The sequence below is a fragment of the Vanacampus margaritifer genome, chromosome 19, assembly GCF_051991255.1.
Source record: "Vanacampus margaritifer isolate UIUO_Vmar chromosome 19, RoL_Vmar_1.0, whole genome shotgun sequence".
NCBI lineage: Eukaryota > Metazoa > Chordata > Actinopteri > Syngnathiformes > Syngnathidae > Vanacampus > Vanacampus margaritifer.
Window position 1 is genome coordinate 9,046,008 of NC_135450.1, and position 16,029 is coordinate 9,062,036.

General features: G+C 44.0%; 3 protein-coding genes and 1 non-coding gene across 4 annotated transcripts; 2 read left to right on the forward strand and 2 right to left on the reverse strand.

Annotated features, from left to right (window-relative positions):
- The first annotated feature begins 1,077 nt into the window (after positions 1–1,077).
- Positions 1,078–6,448, forward strand: wtap (WT1 associated protein). Its single transcript, XM_077552982.1, has 8 exons — positions 1,078–1,339; positions 1,812–1,849; positions 1,931–1,986; positions 2,377–2,435; positions 2,522–2,640; positions 3,002–3,180; positions 5,135–5,289; positions 5,369–6,448. Exons 2-8 carry the CDS (start codon positions 1,820–1,822, stop codon positions 5,974–5,976), a joined length of 1,206 nt encoding a protein of 401 aa, XP_077409108.1. The 5' UTR covers positions 1,078–1,339; positions 1,812–1,819; the 3' UTR covers positions 5,977–6,448.
- Positions 6,449–6,697: 249 nt separating this feature from the next.
- Positions 6,698–10,817, forward strand: acat2 (acetyl-CoA acetyltransferase 2). Its single transcript, XM_077552958.1, has 9 exons — positions 6,698–6,860; positions 7,715–7,849; positions 7,922–8,103; positions 8,240–8,357; positions 8,440–8,583; positions 9,145–9,267; positions 9,332–9,486; positions 10,143–10,253; positions 10,343–10,817. The coding sequence occupies exons 1-9, from the start codon at positions 6,812–6,814 to the stop codon at positions 10,511–10,513; spliced, it is 1,188 nt and encodes a 395-aa protein (XP_077409084.1). The 5' UTR covers positions 6,698–6,811; the 3' UTR covers positions 10,514–10,817.
- A 73-nt stretch (positions 10,818–10,890) lies between these two features.
- Positions 10,891–14,666, reverse strand: tcp1 (t-complex 1). Its single transcript, XM_077552957.1, has 12 exons — positions 14,501–14,666; positions 13,939–14,024; positions 13,718–13,846; positions 13,369–13,466; positions 13,184–13,294; positions 12,924–13,105; positions 12,572–12,698; positions 12,192–12,367; positions 11,987–12,110; positions 11,643–11,835; positions 11,390–11,553; positions 10,891–11,243 (listed from the first exon to the last, which is right to left on the reverse strand). Exons 1-12 carry the CDS (start codon positions 14,571–14,573, stop codon positions 11,030–11,032), a joined length of 1,677 nt encoding a protein of 558 aa, XP_077409083.1. The 5' UTR covers positions 14,574–14,666; the 3' UTR covers positions 10,891–11,029.
- LOC144039959 (small nucleolar RNA SNORA29) lies at positions 14,151–14,285 on the reverse strand. Its single transcript, XR_013289587.1, has one exon. It is a non-coding gene; the product is annotated as a small nucleolar RNA SNORA29 (small nucleolar RNA).
- Positions 14,667–16,029: the final 1,363 nt, after the last annotated feature.

Consider the following 16,029-nt stretch of genomic DNA (forward strand, 5'->3'; position numbering starts at 1 on the left):
TTTAGTAAGAAGAACTAGAAAAAAAGATCATACATATTTTGTTTAAAATACTATAAAACACTATAGTAAAATATTTCCGACGCTTAAAAGAGCACAATCACAAAAACTTCAGCACGTCAGACAGAACGTCAAAGATCGTATAAATTAGTAAGAGGAACGTCTCTTCTTCAAAACACAAACACGACACACAAAAAAAGAAGGCGTTTCTGCAGAACCCAAAGATGACCTAGTTTAAAACCTTACTTTGAAACCGAAACCATAGTTTGAAACTCAAATTTGAAAGTGTAACCCTCGTTTAAAATCCTAATTTGAAACATTAACCCTAGTTTAAAACCCCACTTTAAAACCATAACTCTTATGTGAAACCCTAATTTGAAACCTTAACCTTATTTTAAAACCATAACCATAGTGTCCTAAATTTAAAATCCTAATTTAAAATCGTATTCCCATCTTGAAACCCTAGTTTAATAAAACAAATAATTTGAAACCCCAATTCTACTCTGAAACCTTACTTTGAAACCCTACTGCTAGTTTAAATCCATGACCCTATAGTTTAAATCCCAATTTGAAACGCTAACCCAAATACATATAAAACCTAACTCTACAGTCGTGGCGAAAAGTTTTGAGGCGTCCTGAAGCCTTCTTCACAGCAATTGAACCTCTCTCCTTGAAATTCTTGATGATCCGATAAATGGTAATTCGGGATTTAGTAAATAATTTCAATTCATCTGATCAATAACATTCTGGAGTATATTCAAATTGCCATCATCAAAAATGGGGCAGTATATTTTGTGAAAATTAATATTTGTGTCATTCTGAAACTTTTGGCCACGATAGTACATTGAGGACTGAAGTCACATTATGACGGTTGCATCCAAAACCCATTTTCATTCAATTCATTTTATTCGTCATAAATTGTGACCCTACTTTGAAACCCTACATTTACTGACTCCCGACAGAGGTAAACAGTTTGAGTTGGAATCGGTGAAGAACTGTAGAGCAAATAGCAATGTTGAATCGTGGGGAAAAGTATAAATCTGAGGCAAATTATTAAAAAAAAATGTAGTGTCTAAAATGGTGAACCGCTCATTTTTGTCCTATGAGTGACGCGTCGTGTTTGTCCGTTATACTCTTTGTGTGACTCGGCAGCAACTCGCTTGGTCGCCCGCTCGCGGAGCCATTCCGCGTCTGTCCTCCCCTCGCACAACAAGATGACGCCCGCCCGCGCGGAGCACCTCGCCTAAATATAACCTCGCCTTCGACGACAAGCCGTGAAGGAATCATTCCGAACCGAGAAGCCCGGAGACCACCGCCGCAAACGGGAGGTGGGGGGGTGCTGGTAAGTGGCGCGCGAAGGCCTTGTTTTGTGCAGTCCGCTAGTTTGAGGAAAAGGAGCGAAAGGGAGGGAGTCGTTTCCTTCACCGCCATTTTGTGATAACAAGGTGCCTGTAACGGAGGCGAGGTTCCATTGACTGCTGCTTTTAAATCGGGTGAATGTTGAAGCCACTCGCTGTGTGTTGACATAGTGCGTGCGTTGGAGCGGCGGAGGCGATACAGTGTGCGGTTAGCGGGCGAGCGTTAACGTTAGCTTGGTATGCATGTCGTGCTAACTGCTAGCTGCTACACTCGCGAGGCTATGTATTAGCCACTAGCTTCATCGCCCTTTTACGTCCTGCTTCAGCGTAATGCTCCACACCAAACGATGCTTTTAAAACGAAACATTTCTAGTAGCTAAACTAGTAGCTGCTCTCCATATTTGTAAAGCTGTTGTTTAACTAACTGTGTGCCCCCCACCCCATCACCCCCCTTAGAGTTCACAATGACCAACGAGGAGCCTTTGCCCAAAAAGGTGAGTTTATTTTGTCCTACTAAATCATCTACTACATTCATCTTATTCATGTTGACTGTCATTTATTGTCTTTTCATGCAGGTTCGCCTCAGTGAATCTGATATGAAGACTTTGACTCGAGAGGAGCTGTGCACACGGTATAATATATACACACACACACACACACACACACACACACACACACACACACACACACACACAGTACAGTGAACCCGTGTTTATCAAGAGGTTATGTTCCAGACCTACTCATCATCGGATGGAAATCCGTGATATAGAAAGGATTCATGTAAAAATACTAATAAATAATAAATCACATTAAATTGCAATATTGAAGGGAAAAATAAATAAATATTATTTTTGATAACCCATCAAACTACATGAAAACAATCATTTAAAATGAGCAATGAAATGATCAGACAAACTATTAACCACAATATGGCAGGAGTTTACTGTAAAACATCTCTGGTGTGGTGAGATTTGCTCTTGTTGGTTCTACCAGCTCAATGTCACATGTCTTCTGTTGTTAGGTGGAAACAGCACGAGTCATATATGCAGATCCTGGAGGCCAAATATGCAGAGCTTTGTTGTAAGTATATGGCCGACATACGTGTGTTGTTTACGGCTGAGAATTCTTTGCCTGATGCCTTTTGCTTTCTTCTCTTGGACCGCCAGCCAATGATGTACCAGGCCTGAAGGAATCTGAGGAGAAGCTCAAGCAGCAGCAGCAGGACTCTGCCCGCCGGGAGAACATCTTGGTAATGCGGCTTGCCACCAAGGAGCAGGAGTGCACAGTATGTACATCTTTCTGTTCTTGTCAATGGAAACGGGGCATCGAGTAGACATTAAATGCATTACCAATAGTAACGGTTAGAGATGGTAACTGTTTATAGTTTGTGGCTATTTTTGTGCTGTCAACATGCTACACGTAATATGGAGATGAAAGCATGAACAATTATTATTTCTGTTGCAAGGCTTAGCAAAGTTCTTACACCAACTGATTTAATTTATACTTTATTAGTCAGCCAATTATTTGCCTTAATTTTCTTCTTCGCCCAGCCTTTTATTTATTTATTTTTTTACTACGAGAGAGATCATCGCACTGGAGGAACCGCCTCCTTTGCAGCTGAGTAACGCCGTTGTCCCTCCCTGCAGACGCACATCCAGTACCTGAAGCAAGCCCAGCAGCCCAGCGCGGCCCAACTGCGCTCGTCCATGGTGGACCCGGCCATCAACTTGTTTTTCCTCAAAATGAAGGCCGAACTGGAACAGACTAAAGACAAACTGGAGCAGGCCCAAAATGAACTGAGTGCCTGGAAATTTACACCTGATAGGTAACGACAATCAAAATAACACCTCCCTCCTCAACCACCACCTTCCCAATAGAAGTCAAGACTTCTGCACGCCCCCACCACCCTCACTCTCACTGCAGGAACCATGGTGGGGGGAAAAGCTGACTAAAAACCTGTCAAACTACCAAAAGAAAAGAAAAAAACAACAACTTTGTTTTGATCTGCACTGTGGCAGCTGCACGTCATTAACTTTATTTAAAAAAAGAAAAAAAGACAGTCTGGTCAGGTGACACTTGTGTCCCCGTCCCCCCCACCACCGCCGTCAAAAGGGCCTGAAGGAGTTGTCCGGACTGTTCCTGAAGACTGTTTACCGCACGGACATGCTCCCCCCCCCCCCCTCTTGCCCGCCGCCTCCTCTGCTCAAAGCAGACAGTTGACAGCTAAAATCGGGGGCGGCTAGCCGAGAAAGCACAATTGGAAGCTTTTAAAGACGATTGTTGTAAACCTGAGACTTGTGGGACAGTCTAGATACCGCGCAGTCGCAGCGGCAGAAGGTTAAAGTAAGACTATAGAACTGTGGGCGGAGCCACGTCCCTCGCCCGCTGTGTACTTTTTGGGCCGAGGTGCCCCCCTCCCCTCCCCTGCCCCCCCTGCTCATGGTAGAGTGTTTCCATGTTTTCTGTTTAATTTTGTGACTTGTTTTCTTCTCATCGGCCTCATTCGTGTGTATTGCGCCGAGCGCCGTGTTTGGGGAAACACGGCGCTCGACGTGCACGCGCGAGTCCTCTGCAAGCTGTCAATGCAAATGTTGAAGTTGATGACCATGTACCGCTTGTATTTCTGTGTTTTGATCTCACAGCCATTTTGTGTCCCCCCCAACCCTTCCCTCCCTCCCCGAATTTAACGTTCTCATTCGGTGACATTACCTACGGTGCCGCTAGGGTTCAAAACACCACTTGCTCTGAACACCAAGAACACTTAAAGGGCAAGTTGACCCAAAACATTTCTTTACAATATGTTGTCCACTAGTCTAAACATGCCATTTTCATTAATATCGTGTTTGTGGAATATGAATTAAGTAGCAAAATCCACCGTTTTTTATTCATCTCAGCGTGCGGCCATTTTTGCCACCTGCTGTCGACTGGAAATTACATCAGTTACTCACGGCTCAGCTTGTGAATGTCACATGACCAAACTGTAAAAACATGTGAGCCGTGATTGGTCGTTAACGGACCCTCTGTGATGCCATTTACCGTCAACAGCAAGTGGCAAAATGGCCGCTCCCTGAGAAGGATAAAAGCTGGTGGATTTTGCTGATTAACTCATATTCCTCAAATGCTATATTAATCAGTGCTATGTTGAGACTAGCGGGGTACATACAACATATTGTTAAAAATATATATTTTTTTAACTGCTTCTTTTAAGTGATGTAACAACTCTTAAGTCGCTATGAAAGCGTGACGGTAACATCCATTGTTTTCAATTCAAACAATGGTTGTCTGCTATTATGACAACGAATGCATTTAGGGCCAGTTAATTGAGTGTCTTCAATGTATGTGGTGCAAGTTTAGCATTTGTTATTGTACACGCAACAGGACTCTTTAGCTTTGTTGGCTTTTTGACTGTTTGTGCTGTTTTGTGTTCAAAGCCGCGACCTCACAAAGCCGCCGCTCAGTAATCAAGTTTGATTTTTTTGGGGGGGAATATGTGGACAATTTCACAGGGCCAGATTGCAACATGCTCATGTTGAAGACGTAATGTATTGAGGTGTGACTTCCATTTCATCACATTTCATCCAAGTGTCTCTGGTAATACTGAGAGTCTTTCGAATACATGGAAAAGTGCTTTCTAACGGACTGGTCTCTCTCCACGTTTCTATGTCGACGTTTGATTGTAGCAAGTCACGTGACGGTGCCGCCGTCTCGTGGATGTCTCCGCCTCGCCATGTTTTTGTCTCCTGGTTCATCACGTGATGTCAGCCTTGTCTCCCTTGCAGCCAGACGGGGAAGAAGCTGATGGCCAAGTGTCGGATGCTGATCCAGGAAAACCAGGAGCTGGGGAAGCAGCAGTCGCAGGGGCGCATCGCCCAGCTGGAGGCGGAGCTGGCGCTGCAGAAGAAGTACAGCGAGGAGCTGAAGAGCAGCCAAGATGGTGAGAGCGTGACGTCGCCGTTTTCGGTGTTCGTCGTCGTCCTTAACTGTTGCGTTGTGATGCCGGTTGCCCCCCTTAGAGCTGAATGACTTCATCATCCAGCTGGATGAGGAGGTGGAGGGCATGCAGAGCACCATCCTGGTCCTGCAGCAGCAACTCAAGGACACCCGGCAGCAGACCAGTCAGCCTCCTCAGGGGGCGTCGGCGGGGCCCAGCAGGACGTTGCCGGGTGCCGAGCCGGCCGCCCAGCCCAAGCAGGCCGCCGCCTCCTCGGCCAAAGACTTCGGGAGGGTGTCCAACGGGCCAAGCAAGGTGGTGACCCAGTCCCAGAAAGGCACCGGCGCTCCCGCCCTGTACCGGGAGGTCAGCAGCACCGACGAAGACGGCGCCATGTCGCCCATGGCGTGCAGCCCCGGAGAAGCCGAGACCAAACTGTCCAACCACTCGGAGGAGGTGTCGGGGAGCCAGGGCGGCGGCGGCCGGGCCGGGGCGCCCGCCACTTTGAGCGCAGGGTACGAGAGCGTGGACTCTCCGACGGGCAGCGAGACCTCATTGACTCAGCACTCGAACGACACGGACTCCACCACCGACCCCCACGAGGACAAGGCTGCTGCCCAGGTCACCAGGACTTCACGGCACGCTCAAAACGGCCTGGACTCCACCACAAGCGACGGCGCCGTTTTGTAATGTACCCTTAAAAAAAAATGTATGGTCTTTTCTTTTTCTTTTTTATACAGAACAGATGACAAATGCATAGTGTGTAACACAGCACTGCTGTCGGATATTTTGTTTTCATGCCCTTCCCCTTTTACTTCTCGTGAAACACATTTGGGAGTATGGGAAATGGTTAATGTTAGACACAATTGAGTGGATGTTTGATTTAAAACAAAACAACACTAGTACATTTCATTCTGCTGTTGATTTGAGTTTGCCACTCGCATCCGCTGTTGTAACTCGTCAAGTTCAAGAATTTTGCGGCATAAGCATCTCACTTAGCTATTGACCTGTGTTCATATTTTTTTAGTTCAATTTTAAATTTTCATTTTTAAAAAAAAATAAGTGCAAAAGATTCTGTGAGTAGTTTCTAAGAGATGTTCATATTCTGACTTCAGTCCTTTTCATGTACTGACCAAATACCAATAAAGAATTTTAATACTAAGGGAAAGCCAGTTATTGCTTTTGATCAATATATTAACATGAAACCTGTTACAGGAATCACTTAAACAGGCTAAACATGATCAGATAATTATATAATTAGTTGTTTTGGGTCTCAGCATTTAATCCACATTATCGTGCCAAAGTAATGAAGTTTGCAATATTTTATAACTAAAAAAAAAAGCCATACGAATGTGTTTGAGTCTATAACGAGAGTTCTACCGCCTCCACTACACAAGGTGGCGCCACTGTGCCTTTCCACTCAAGTAACACCGGCGATGTCAAAACAGGATCTGCCGCAGTTTGCACACAACAGGACAGTACAGTTCTGTCATAGCAAGAAGCAGTAGACTACAGCCAACGCAACATGAATAAAGATCCTGTTGTCATCGTCTCTGCTGCGCGGACACCAATTGGTAAAGTACACACACTTTTCACACTAGTCTCATTCATTTATAAGCGTTTTACTTCCTCCATTTGAAGCATTTTTCTGATTGAGTTAAGCAACCGTGACTTGTCCTTTCGAATTATTCATCTGGAAGCTGGCGCAAAATATGGTGCAAAAAGTATAGAATTGTGCCAAATTATTGTAAATACGGTATTTTTATCGAGCGGAATTGTTTTGTTTCGTTGTTTTTTTTGGCGGGGCGGTGGTGTAGATTAATATTTTTTTTTAATTTAACGAATTGAAATCAAAAGGCAAATATGCCAAACATGAAGCAAACAATAATCATTATCACAGTACACAACAATCTTCCAGCTGAATTGAAAGTCCAATCAATATGTAATTTCGTGACGTTCGATCACGCTGTGTTCCTATTGGCTGCACCCGAGTGTCCGGTCTGGGTCGAAGGCTGTGATTGGTGGATTAGTAATAGGGCCACGGAATGACACTCATATGATTGGTTACTGGCAACATGGGGAGCACATTGGACCAGGATGTTTATCATGTCAAACTTTACCGATTAGTTGATAACGACTTAATTTTGTGAAACAAAAAAACATAGCTATCATTATTATTTATTGTTGTTGTTAATATTATACTAATCACATTATGTGAAATATACGCAGTCTTTTTTGTTTTATGTGTCACAGTTTATGAAAAATAATGCAAACAAATATAACGTTACTGTTGTTTGAATAAAGTTATCTCATTCTTGAAAATCAATATATTTTTTAAATTTACTAGGCATTTGCTCTGTCCTCGTATATAATAATACATTTCCAGTGAGATATGTTGAATTATTGGATTTTCCCCTCCGCCACGAAGGGTCCTTGAACGGTTCTCTGTCCACGGTGCCCTTGCATGATCTGTGTTCGGTGGTGATTAAGGATGTCCTGAAGCGGGCTGCAGTGAAGCCAGAAGAGGTGTCAGAGGTCATCATGGGACACGTCCTGACGGCAGGTACCACCATGAATAAAACTGGCAACGTGAACGTGCAGCGGCTAATATTTTGTTTGTTCTTGTGTCTCGTAGGACACGGGCAGAACCCGGCGCGTCAGGCCAGTGTCGCCGCAGGCGTCCCCTACTCGGTCCCAGCGTGGAGCTGCCAGATGGTGTGCGGTTCTGGGCTGAAAGCCGTGTGTCTGGGGGCTCAGTCCATCCAAACTGGGGAGTCCACCGTGGTGGTGGCAGGAGGCATGGAGAGTATGAGCAGGGTGAGGATTACAGGAGCTGATGAAAAACTACGCACATTTAATATGAACATAGAATAATTGCTCTGTGCTCAATGTTAAACGCATCAAAATGTGAAGGAAATGTGTGACATGATGTGAATTGTTTTCCTCTTTTCAGGCTCCTCACACGCTACACATGCGGGCAGGGTTAAAAATGGGCGACGCCTCCCAGCAGGACTCCATGGTGGCTGATGGTTTGACCGACGCCTTTCACGGCTACCATATGGGCATCACAGGTCTGGTGGTGTTAAAAAAAAAAAAACAACAACAACCCTACCCCTCCTCCCCTACAATCTATGTGTGTGTTTTCTCCCTCAGCGGAGAATGTGGCCAAACAGTGGGGCGTCAGTCGTGAGGCGCAGGATGTGTTCGCCGTCCGTTCGCAGAACAAGGTGGAAGCGGCGCAGAAAGCGGGATACTTCCTTCAGGAGATCGTCCCAGTTGTGATTCCATCCAGGAAAGGCATGTAGCCAATGGATTATTTGATTGAGTAATCGGCTAATATTAGCTCATCTAAAATAAGAAACAATTAGCCAATATTTTCCCCATTCATTTTAATGTTGTTGGTGTTTTTACACACATTACAACATGAGACACAAATAGATTTACACCCCAAAAAAGTAAAAAATAAAATAAAAATCTGCTGATTTATTATTATATTATTAGATTTTTTTCATATTTACACATTACACCATGAGACAAAAATGAATACATTCAAACATCATATAGAAGAAGGTCAAACATTCATTTGGGTACAGTATTGTTGTTTACCTTTTCAAGAAATACTTCATTAAAAAAAAAAAAACATTTTTGGAAAAAATAAAAACTAAGAAACCTGGTTAAAAACTATAAATAACACAAGTCAAAACAAAATAAAAACTAACTACAATGAAGAATCCAAAGCTATTATAAGCTTGCTGTACATACAGTATGTATGTACTGTATGTACATTACATCATATGAGAAACTCGAAGTCGATGCCATTGTAATGTTCCTGGCGTTTTTCCCCCCTCACTTCTACAGGTGCGGTGGAAGTGAAGACCGACGAGTTCCCTCGTCACGGAAGCCATCTCGAGAGCATGTCCAAGCTCAGGCCGTGCTTCGTTAAAGACGCAAGCGGTACCGTCACCGCCGGCAACGCCTCAGGTGAGCGTCACATTGCACAAATGAACACTTGAACGGGATGTTTACAAACCTTTTCACGCCGTAGGTATAAACGACGGCGCCGCCGCCGCCGTGCTCATGAGCCAATCGGAAGCCTCCAGGCGGGGCCTACAGGCCATGGCCAAGATCGTGTCGTGGGCTCAAGCCGGGCTCGACCCGTCCGTTATGGGCACTGGGCCCATACCTGCCATCAGGAAAGCGGTGAGGATTTTGAATAGTAATTTTCACTGCAGATTTGGACACTTGTAGTGTAGATCCAGCATATCGCAAGATTATTATAGTTAATGAAAATATATTTTTTTAGAATTGATGAAAATAACAAATTTTTGTTAATGAAATAAAAACTAAAATATTTTAACATGTTTAGAAAACTAAGTATAACAGTGGCCTCTTTTTTTCAAAATATTTAAATTGTTTGGGCCACGTATAAAAAAAAAATTCACATTATTTTTATATATATATATATATATATATATATATATATTCAAAATTTTTCTATAAATATTGCCCACACCCGCCAAAATAAATATATTTAAACGTGACCCTAATACAACCGTCGTTAATTTTAGACTGCTGAATCAGAAAATAATTTTGGGGAATTGGCTGACGTTTTTTAGGTAAATATTTTTGACAATTGATTAATCAGGGCATAATTACATTTTGGCATTGCAATTTACATTATTATTATTATTAAAATAGAATAAAAATAAAAACAAAAACCATTAAAAACACAACTAAAATGAAACATAAAAAAAATAAATAACTGAATTTAAAAACAAAAGTCAAATAAAAACAGTTATGGAAAAATCCCAAACTATCATAACCCTGACTTAGTGTTAAATGTTTTTCTATTATAGGTTGAGAAGGCAGGGTGGCAACTGGACCAGGTCGATCTCTTCGAGATCAACGAGGCCTTCGCCGCACAGTCCATCGCCGTTGTTAAAGAACTTGGACTGAAAGAAGAAAAGGTACCATTAAATTTTTTTTTTTTTTTTTTTAAAAACCTACAAAAAAAAAAAAACTTAAATGTGACCATGAAACACATTTTCCACTCCAGGTGAACATAAACGGTGGCGCCATCTCATTGGGTCATCCCATCGGGATGTCAGGCTGCAGGGTTCTGGTGACGCTGCTGCATGCGCTCCAGAGAACAGGAGGGAAGACGGGCGTGGCGTCCCTGTGCATCGGAGGTGGGATGGGCATCGCCATGTGTGTGGAGAGGCTCTGATGATGTTGCTCAGCGGAATATCTGCTTAATGCTGGTAAATTTGGACCTCAATGTACAGTAGGACGTCAGATATTTCCTTTATATATTTCCTCCTTGCCAATAGACAACTGCCATAGTCTAAATAAACATCCCTAGATGAAGAAATATACTAGATGAAAGCTATTACTGTAATCATTCTGAAAAGCGTTATGTTTTTTCTGTCCCTAGACAAACCCTAATGTGCCATAACGTCATGAATGCTTGCCTTGAACAGTCACTTGTAAAAATGTGTTGGACTTAGCAATAAATCAGAGCCATGAGACCATTTTTTTAAAAAAACTAAAACTTTTTTTCTGCAAATAACAGACCAACCACAAATGATGAACTTGAATCAACAGTCATCTTACATCCATTGGAACTTTATTAAGTGTCCGAAACAAAAGAGCAAATCACTTACAGTCAAAGAGGGTGAGGAGCGGGGACTCAGTAAACAGGCAAAGTGCGAAGCCTACGTACACTTGGAGCGACAACTTCAACTTAACCCTCCAGCGAGCCGGAGCGCACGGCATCCTGGTACGACTGGCCCCCCTCCTTGGGCTCGGGGAAGAGCTTGATGAGGTCGTCGATGCGCAGGATGGTGATGGCCGCCTCCGTGGCGAATTTCAGGCTCTTGGTCTTCACCATGGTGGGCTCGTAGACGCCTGCCTGCCGGTTGTCCCGGGGCTTGCCGTTCACCAGGTCCAGACCGATCCTGATGCAAACAAACACCGCCACCCACTGGTTAGTTGCTGCATTGCCATCCAATTATCTTGTTGCTAAAAACCATATAGAAGTGACATTGCCCATAGTGGTTTGCATTGTGTTAGCATTAAGCTAGTAGCCTTTTATAGCACTCACCACTTGAGATTCTTGCGTTCGGGATTGACCTGAGCCTCGTTGTGGAAAGCCCTCAGCTTGGCCACCAGGTCCGTCGAGTCCTGGGCCGCGTTAACAGCCAGCGTCTTGGGGATGACGAGCAGCGAGCGAGCAAACTCGGCGATGGCCAACTGCTCTCGGGAACCCTGAGCAAACGTCACAAAAGCAAAAACGGTCACATTGACTGATAAGTTGCGTCGACATGGCGGCCGCACAAAAGCGGACATTTCCTTACCATGCTGGTAGCGTAATTCTCCAGATAGATTGACAGCGCCGCCTCTACGGCGCCGCCCCCCGGGACCACCGATTTGGACTCCAGCACCCTCTTCACCACGCAGAGCGCGTCGTGTAGGGAGCGCTCCATTTCGTCGCACATGAAATCGTTGGCCCCGCGTAGAATAATGGAGGCCGCCGTGCGCGCTTTGGTGCTAAGAGTTGGGAGACGAATAGTCATGAATGCTGAATTCATGAATTTGTTTTGTCCGCAATAATAAAGATATGAATTACAGGCAGAACGTTCGATACGCCAAAAATCAGGCCCTATCATACAGAACAAACGACTTCTGGGCTTTTGTTTACTTCTTGACAAGGATGAGCTCGTCGTCACAGATGCGTTCTTGCACGACCTCCTCGGCTTGACCCAACATGGTGGCCTCGAATGTCTCCTCGCCCTCCAAATTGGTCAGAGACGGGCAAATGGTGGCTGACAAAATGGACACAGTAACAATATTTTAAATAAACTCAAGGGCACATGTATAAAAGCCAAGCGGGCTTGTGGCCTTACCACCGGTGGCCTTGGCGATGCGTTTGAGGTCCCTCTTGAGGACTCTCCTCACAGCCATGGCGCCCACGTCCACGAAGTACTTGAGGCACATGTCGTCGATGCCGCCGGTGGTCAGCACCACGTTGGCTCCGGACGCCAGAATCTTCTGGATCCTCTCCTTAGTGATGTCGGACTCCCTGCGACAACAGTTTCATGCTCGTGTTGGTGGTTTAGTCTCGGTTGCTAAGTGTGATTGTTTCATCTGAAGATGTTAGAAAAAAGGCCTGACAAAAACTATTTTAGACTGTTCTAGTTCTATTTTTTTTTCTTTTCAACACGGGTCTCGGTCAATTTTGGTTTTAATCTGAGACTCGGTGTGTATGCGTTTATGCTACATCAACCTTTGTCGGATTTGGTCCAGCTTCTCCGGATCGTTGATGACAACTTGAACGCCCATTTTCATCTTGGTCTTCTGCAGGCTGAAGTCCAGACAGGCAATCTTGGCGTTGACAATTCGCTTGGTCATTCCTGCGGACATCAAGACACTTAGTTTCATTTTATAGAATCAGGACAAGCAAATCTTGTATTTTTTTGTCTGGTCAGGAGAGAGTTGTCAAAGGCTACAATCCGCCTCGACCATGTTCTCCCCAAATCCAGGTTGCTGTATCCCACGCGTATCACTGCCTACGTCATGGCAAAAGACACGGCAGCAAACAAAATGGGAAGGCGTTTGACATTGGTGGAGCGGCGCACCTTGCGAGCCGACGGTGCAGTTGAGCGCGTAGCCGTTGACGAGGAAGCTCTCCTTCTGGCTGCGACCGTGCGCCTTCAGCACGTTGACGGAGTTGATGGGGTATTTGGCCATCCCCTTGCCGTCCACGAACTTCACAGCCAGGGTGGCGTCCACCACCATGTTGGCGAAGAAGTCGGCGTCACTGCGGACTCGCGGTTAAGGCGGCAACGGCGCAGAGACTGACATTTGCTTTGGGGACGTCTCTAAGCGGAAAGGATACCATCCGATGATTTTGGAGGACATGGATGTCTTGGCGGCATTGAGCAGGCACTCCCTGCCCAGGTCGTCGGTTCCGATGGTGAGATTCTCATTGATGTAGCGCACCGCCTCCCTGAAGTAAGTCAAATTCCGTCATGCCATCGAGTGGGCAACAAACGACCAACCTTTTTCGGGGACAAAGCTCACTTGCAAGCCAGACTATATCCGCTGATGACAGACGTGGGGTGAATCTTCTGCTTGACCAGTTCATCGGCACTCTTCAACAACTCTGCAGCGAGGATCACCTAGCATAGCGTTTCAGAACTGACTTAGTCGTTTTTTTGCAGTAAGCCATGGTTAATATTTTATTTTTAACATTTCAAAAATCAACTGTTCCATCTTTTCATTAGAGGCAGCAGAAGTGAGGCCGCATATCCTCTTCAGACATAGATGGGAGTTTCTCTCTCCTGTTAGCATAGCCACACGCCTGTTGCAGTAAGCAGACGTGCGGTTCTAGAACAGGACACCACTCGGACCGACGATATTTTCCACTCACCACAGACGTGGTCCCATCCCCGACCTCCCTGTCCTGCAGTTCAGCCAGTTCACACAGGACCTTGGCGGCCGGGTGCTCCACTTCCAGGAGCTTCAAGATAGTTGCTCCGTCGTTGGTGATGGTCACGTCCTACAGATACATTAGAACAAAATGATTGAATATGTCATACACTTAACAAAAAAAAAAAAAAAAAAAGTAAGAATGCGATCAAGCAAACTTACCCCAATGTCATCCACCAACATCTTGTCAAGGCCCACTGGTCCAAGGGAGCTCTTGACAATGTTAGCGATGGATGCCGCAGCCATGACTGAAATGACAGACAAAATGCTATGCTAATGCTACACTTTGTATTTCGTAAGTATTTTTTTCCCCAACTAAGGAGTCCAAAGGATAGCACACTTGACGAAGGCGCAACATGGACAATTATTTTTTATTAATATTGTTCTGTCGTTTTATTGAGTGAGGAAACACTGAAGCAACCACACCTTCAGACCATGACAAAGTTCTTCTTTCCCATTAGCATAGCCATCCATTCATGGTTTGGAGTGGAAGGTACTTACATGGGATTGCAATAAATTATAATGCATCGATAAGAATATGAGCAGTTAGAGTGCCGCTATGGCTTTGTAAGGCACACAACTGAGCATGACAGCGACTTTTGTGCTAACGTTAGCATATAGCTCCGCACGTGCTACACACGAAGCAAAAGGCCAGCCATTGCGGAGTACAAGGAACACAAATAAGATATTTTTATATGTCGGGAAGTTAAGCACGACGACTCACCATTTTGAGTGCGAACGGACTCGCCACTTGTACGCTGGCCGAGCACGTTTAACGGACCTTCCAGCAGCGACATTTTGGACCGCCACACCACCAAGAAGAATGAAAGCAGCGGCGCAATGCATTATGGGTAAGCCGGCCTTGATGCTTGTCAGAAACTTCGAGAAAAAATAATAATAATAAATTTCCCTTCAATGTTTGAATCGTGTCAATTTAGCGAGCTAATTACAAATGTATATATTATATATATATCTATATCTATATATATATATATATATATATATATGTTAAATAAATGTAAATAAATGGCATTAATGTGTGTTGCGGATTACTTTGTAAAAATTACATATCCCATAAACATAAGAGGGTCTAGCTGCAGGCGGCCTCGCGGCGTCAAAAGTTCATTTAATTATTTATTTACATTTATTTAGCGTTGTCAAAACAACCTGTCAAGGACGCAATTTTGCCTAAATTGGAATTAAACGTTCTCGCGTACGCATCCGGTTCAGCAAAAATGCATCCGGTTCATCAAAAACGCCTTCCGTTCACTGTTTGAAACTTGTGATATGTCTTTAGAACTAGTTTACTGCCTAGTACTTTTGTGTGGAGACGAGTGCACTAAAAGTCACTGTCGTAACGTTCGAGTGCGTACAGTATTTTTAAACATTTTTTCAACTGCCGTTTATATGTGTATGTACATACACGACCTATTAGGATTTCTATAACAGTCTAGTTTGTTTATTGTTACTCGCGAGGTCATTGGAAGCTCGCATGCTAATATGTTAACAAAGGTGGGTAGCTAGGCAGCTAGCACGCCCACAAGTAGCACTCAGCTGTCAATCAAAGGTCAATCAAGGAAAGCGCTTGACTTGAATGCTGTTTGGCGTGTTCTTCTCCACACAGAAGCTGATGTCCACAATGAAAGAGTGATGGCTTCACATGCTACAGCTTGCACAACGCCTGACCAACATATTCTACAAGGTACATGGAAAACGACTGGTTAATGGATTTCTGTTTTAGCTTGTTTTTTTGTTTTTTTTGTCTGGAATGGGTAAGGAAGGAAAAGTCTGCCGGAAGTTGTCACCGAGAGCATTTCTCATACTGACCACGAGATGGCGACACCGTGGCGAAGAAAACAATATAATTAAAAAATAAAGTAGTCATAAATAAAAACTGAAAATTAACAAATGAAAATTAGACATTGCTTTTCAGCACCTTTATTAAAAAAAAATAATTTAAAAAAACAGGTAAAGAAAAAAAAAGGCTTGAAATAGGCCTGGCCAAAAAATGATGGTGCCCCTAGAAAAGATAATTTGACCATAGGGACATGTTCAACCAAGATGTGTCAATTAGCATCACAGAATTTGTAAGCGGTCAGTTGTGCAACATGTTCTGGCATATTTTCTCCAGTACATCACTTTAACTTTGGTTATTGACTGCATGCTTCGGGTTTGACTTAGAAGTTTGCAGCATATCAGAACATGGGCAAAGCATTGATCTTCTATTTAGCTAGGTAATTGAAGAAAAAAAAT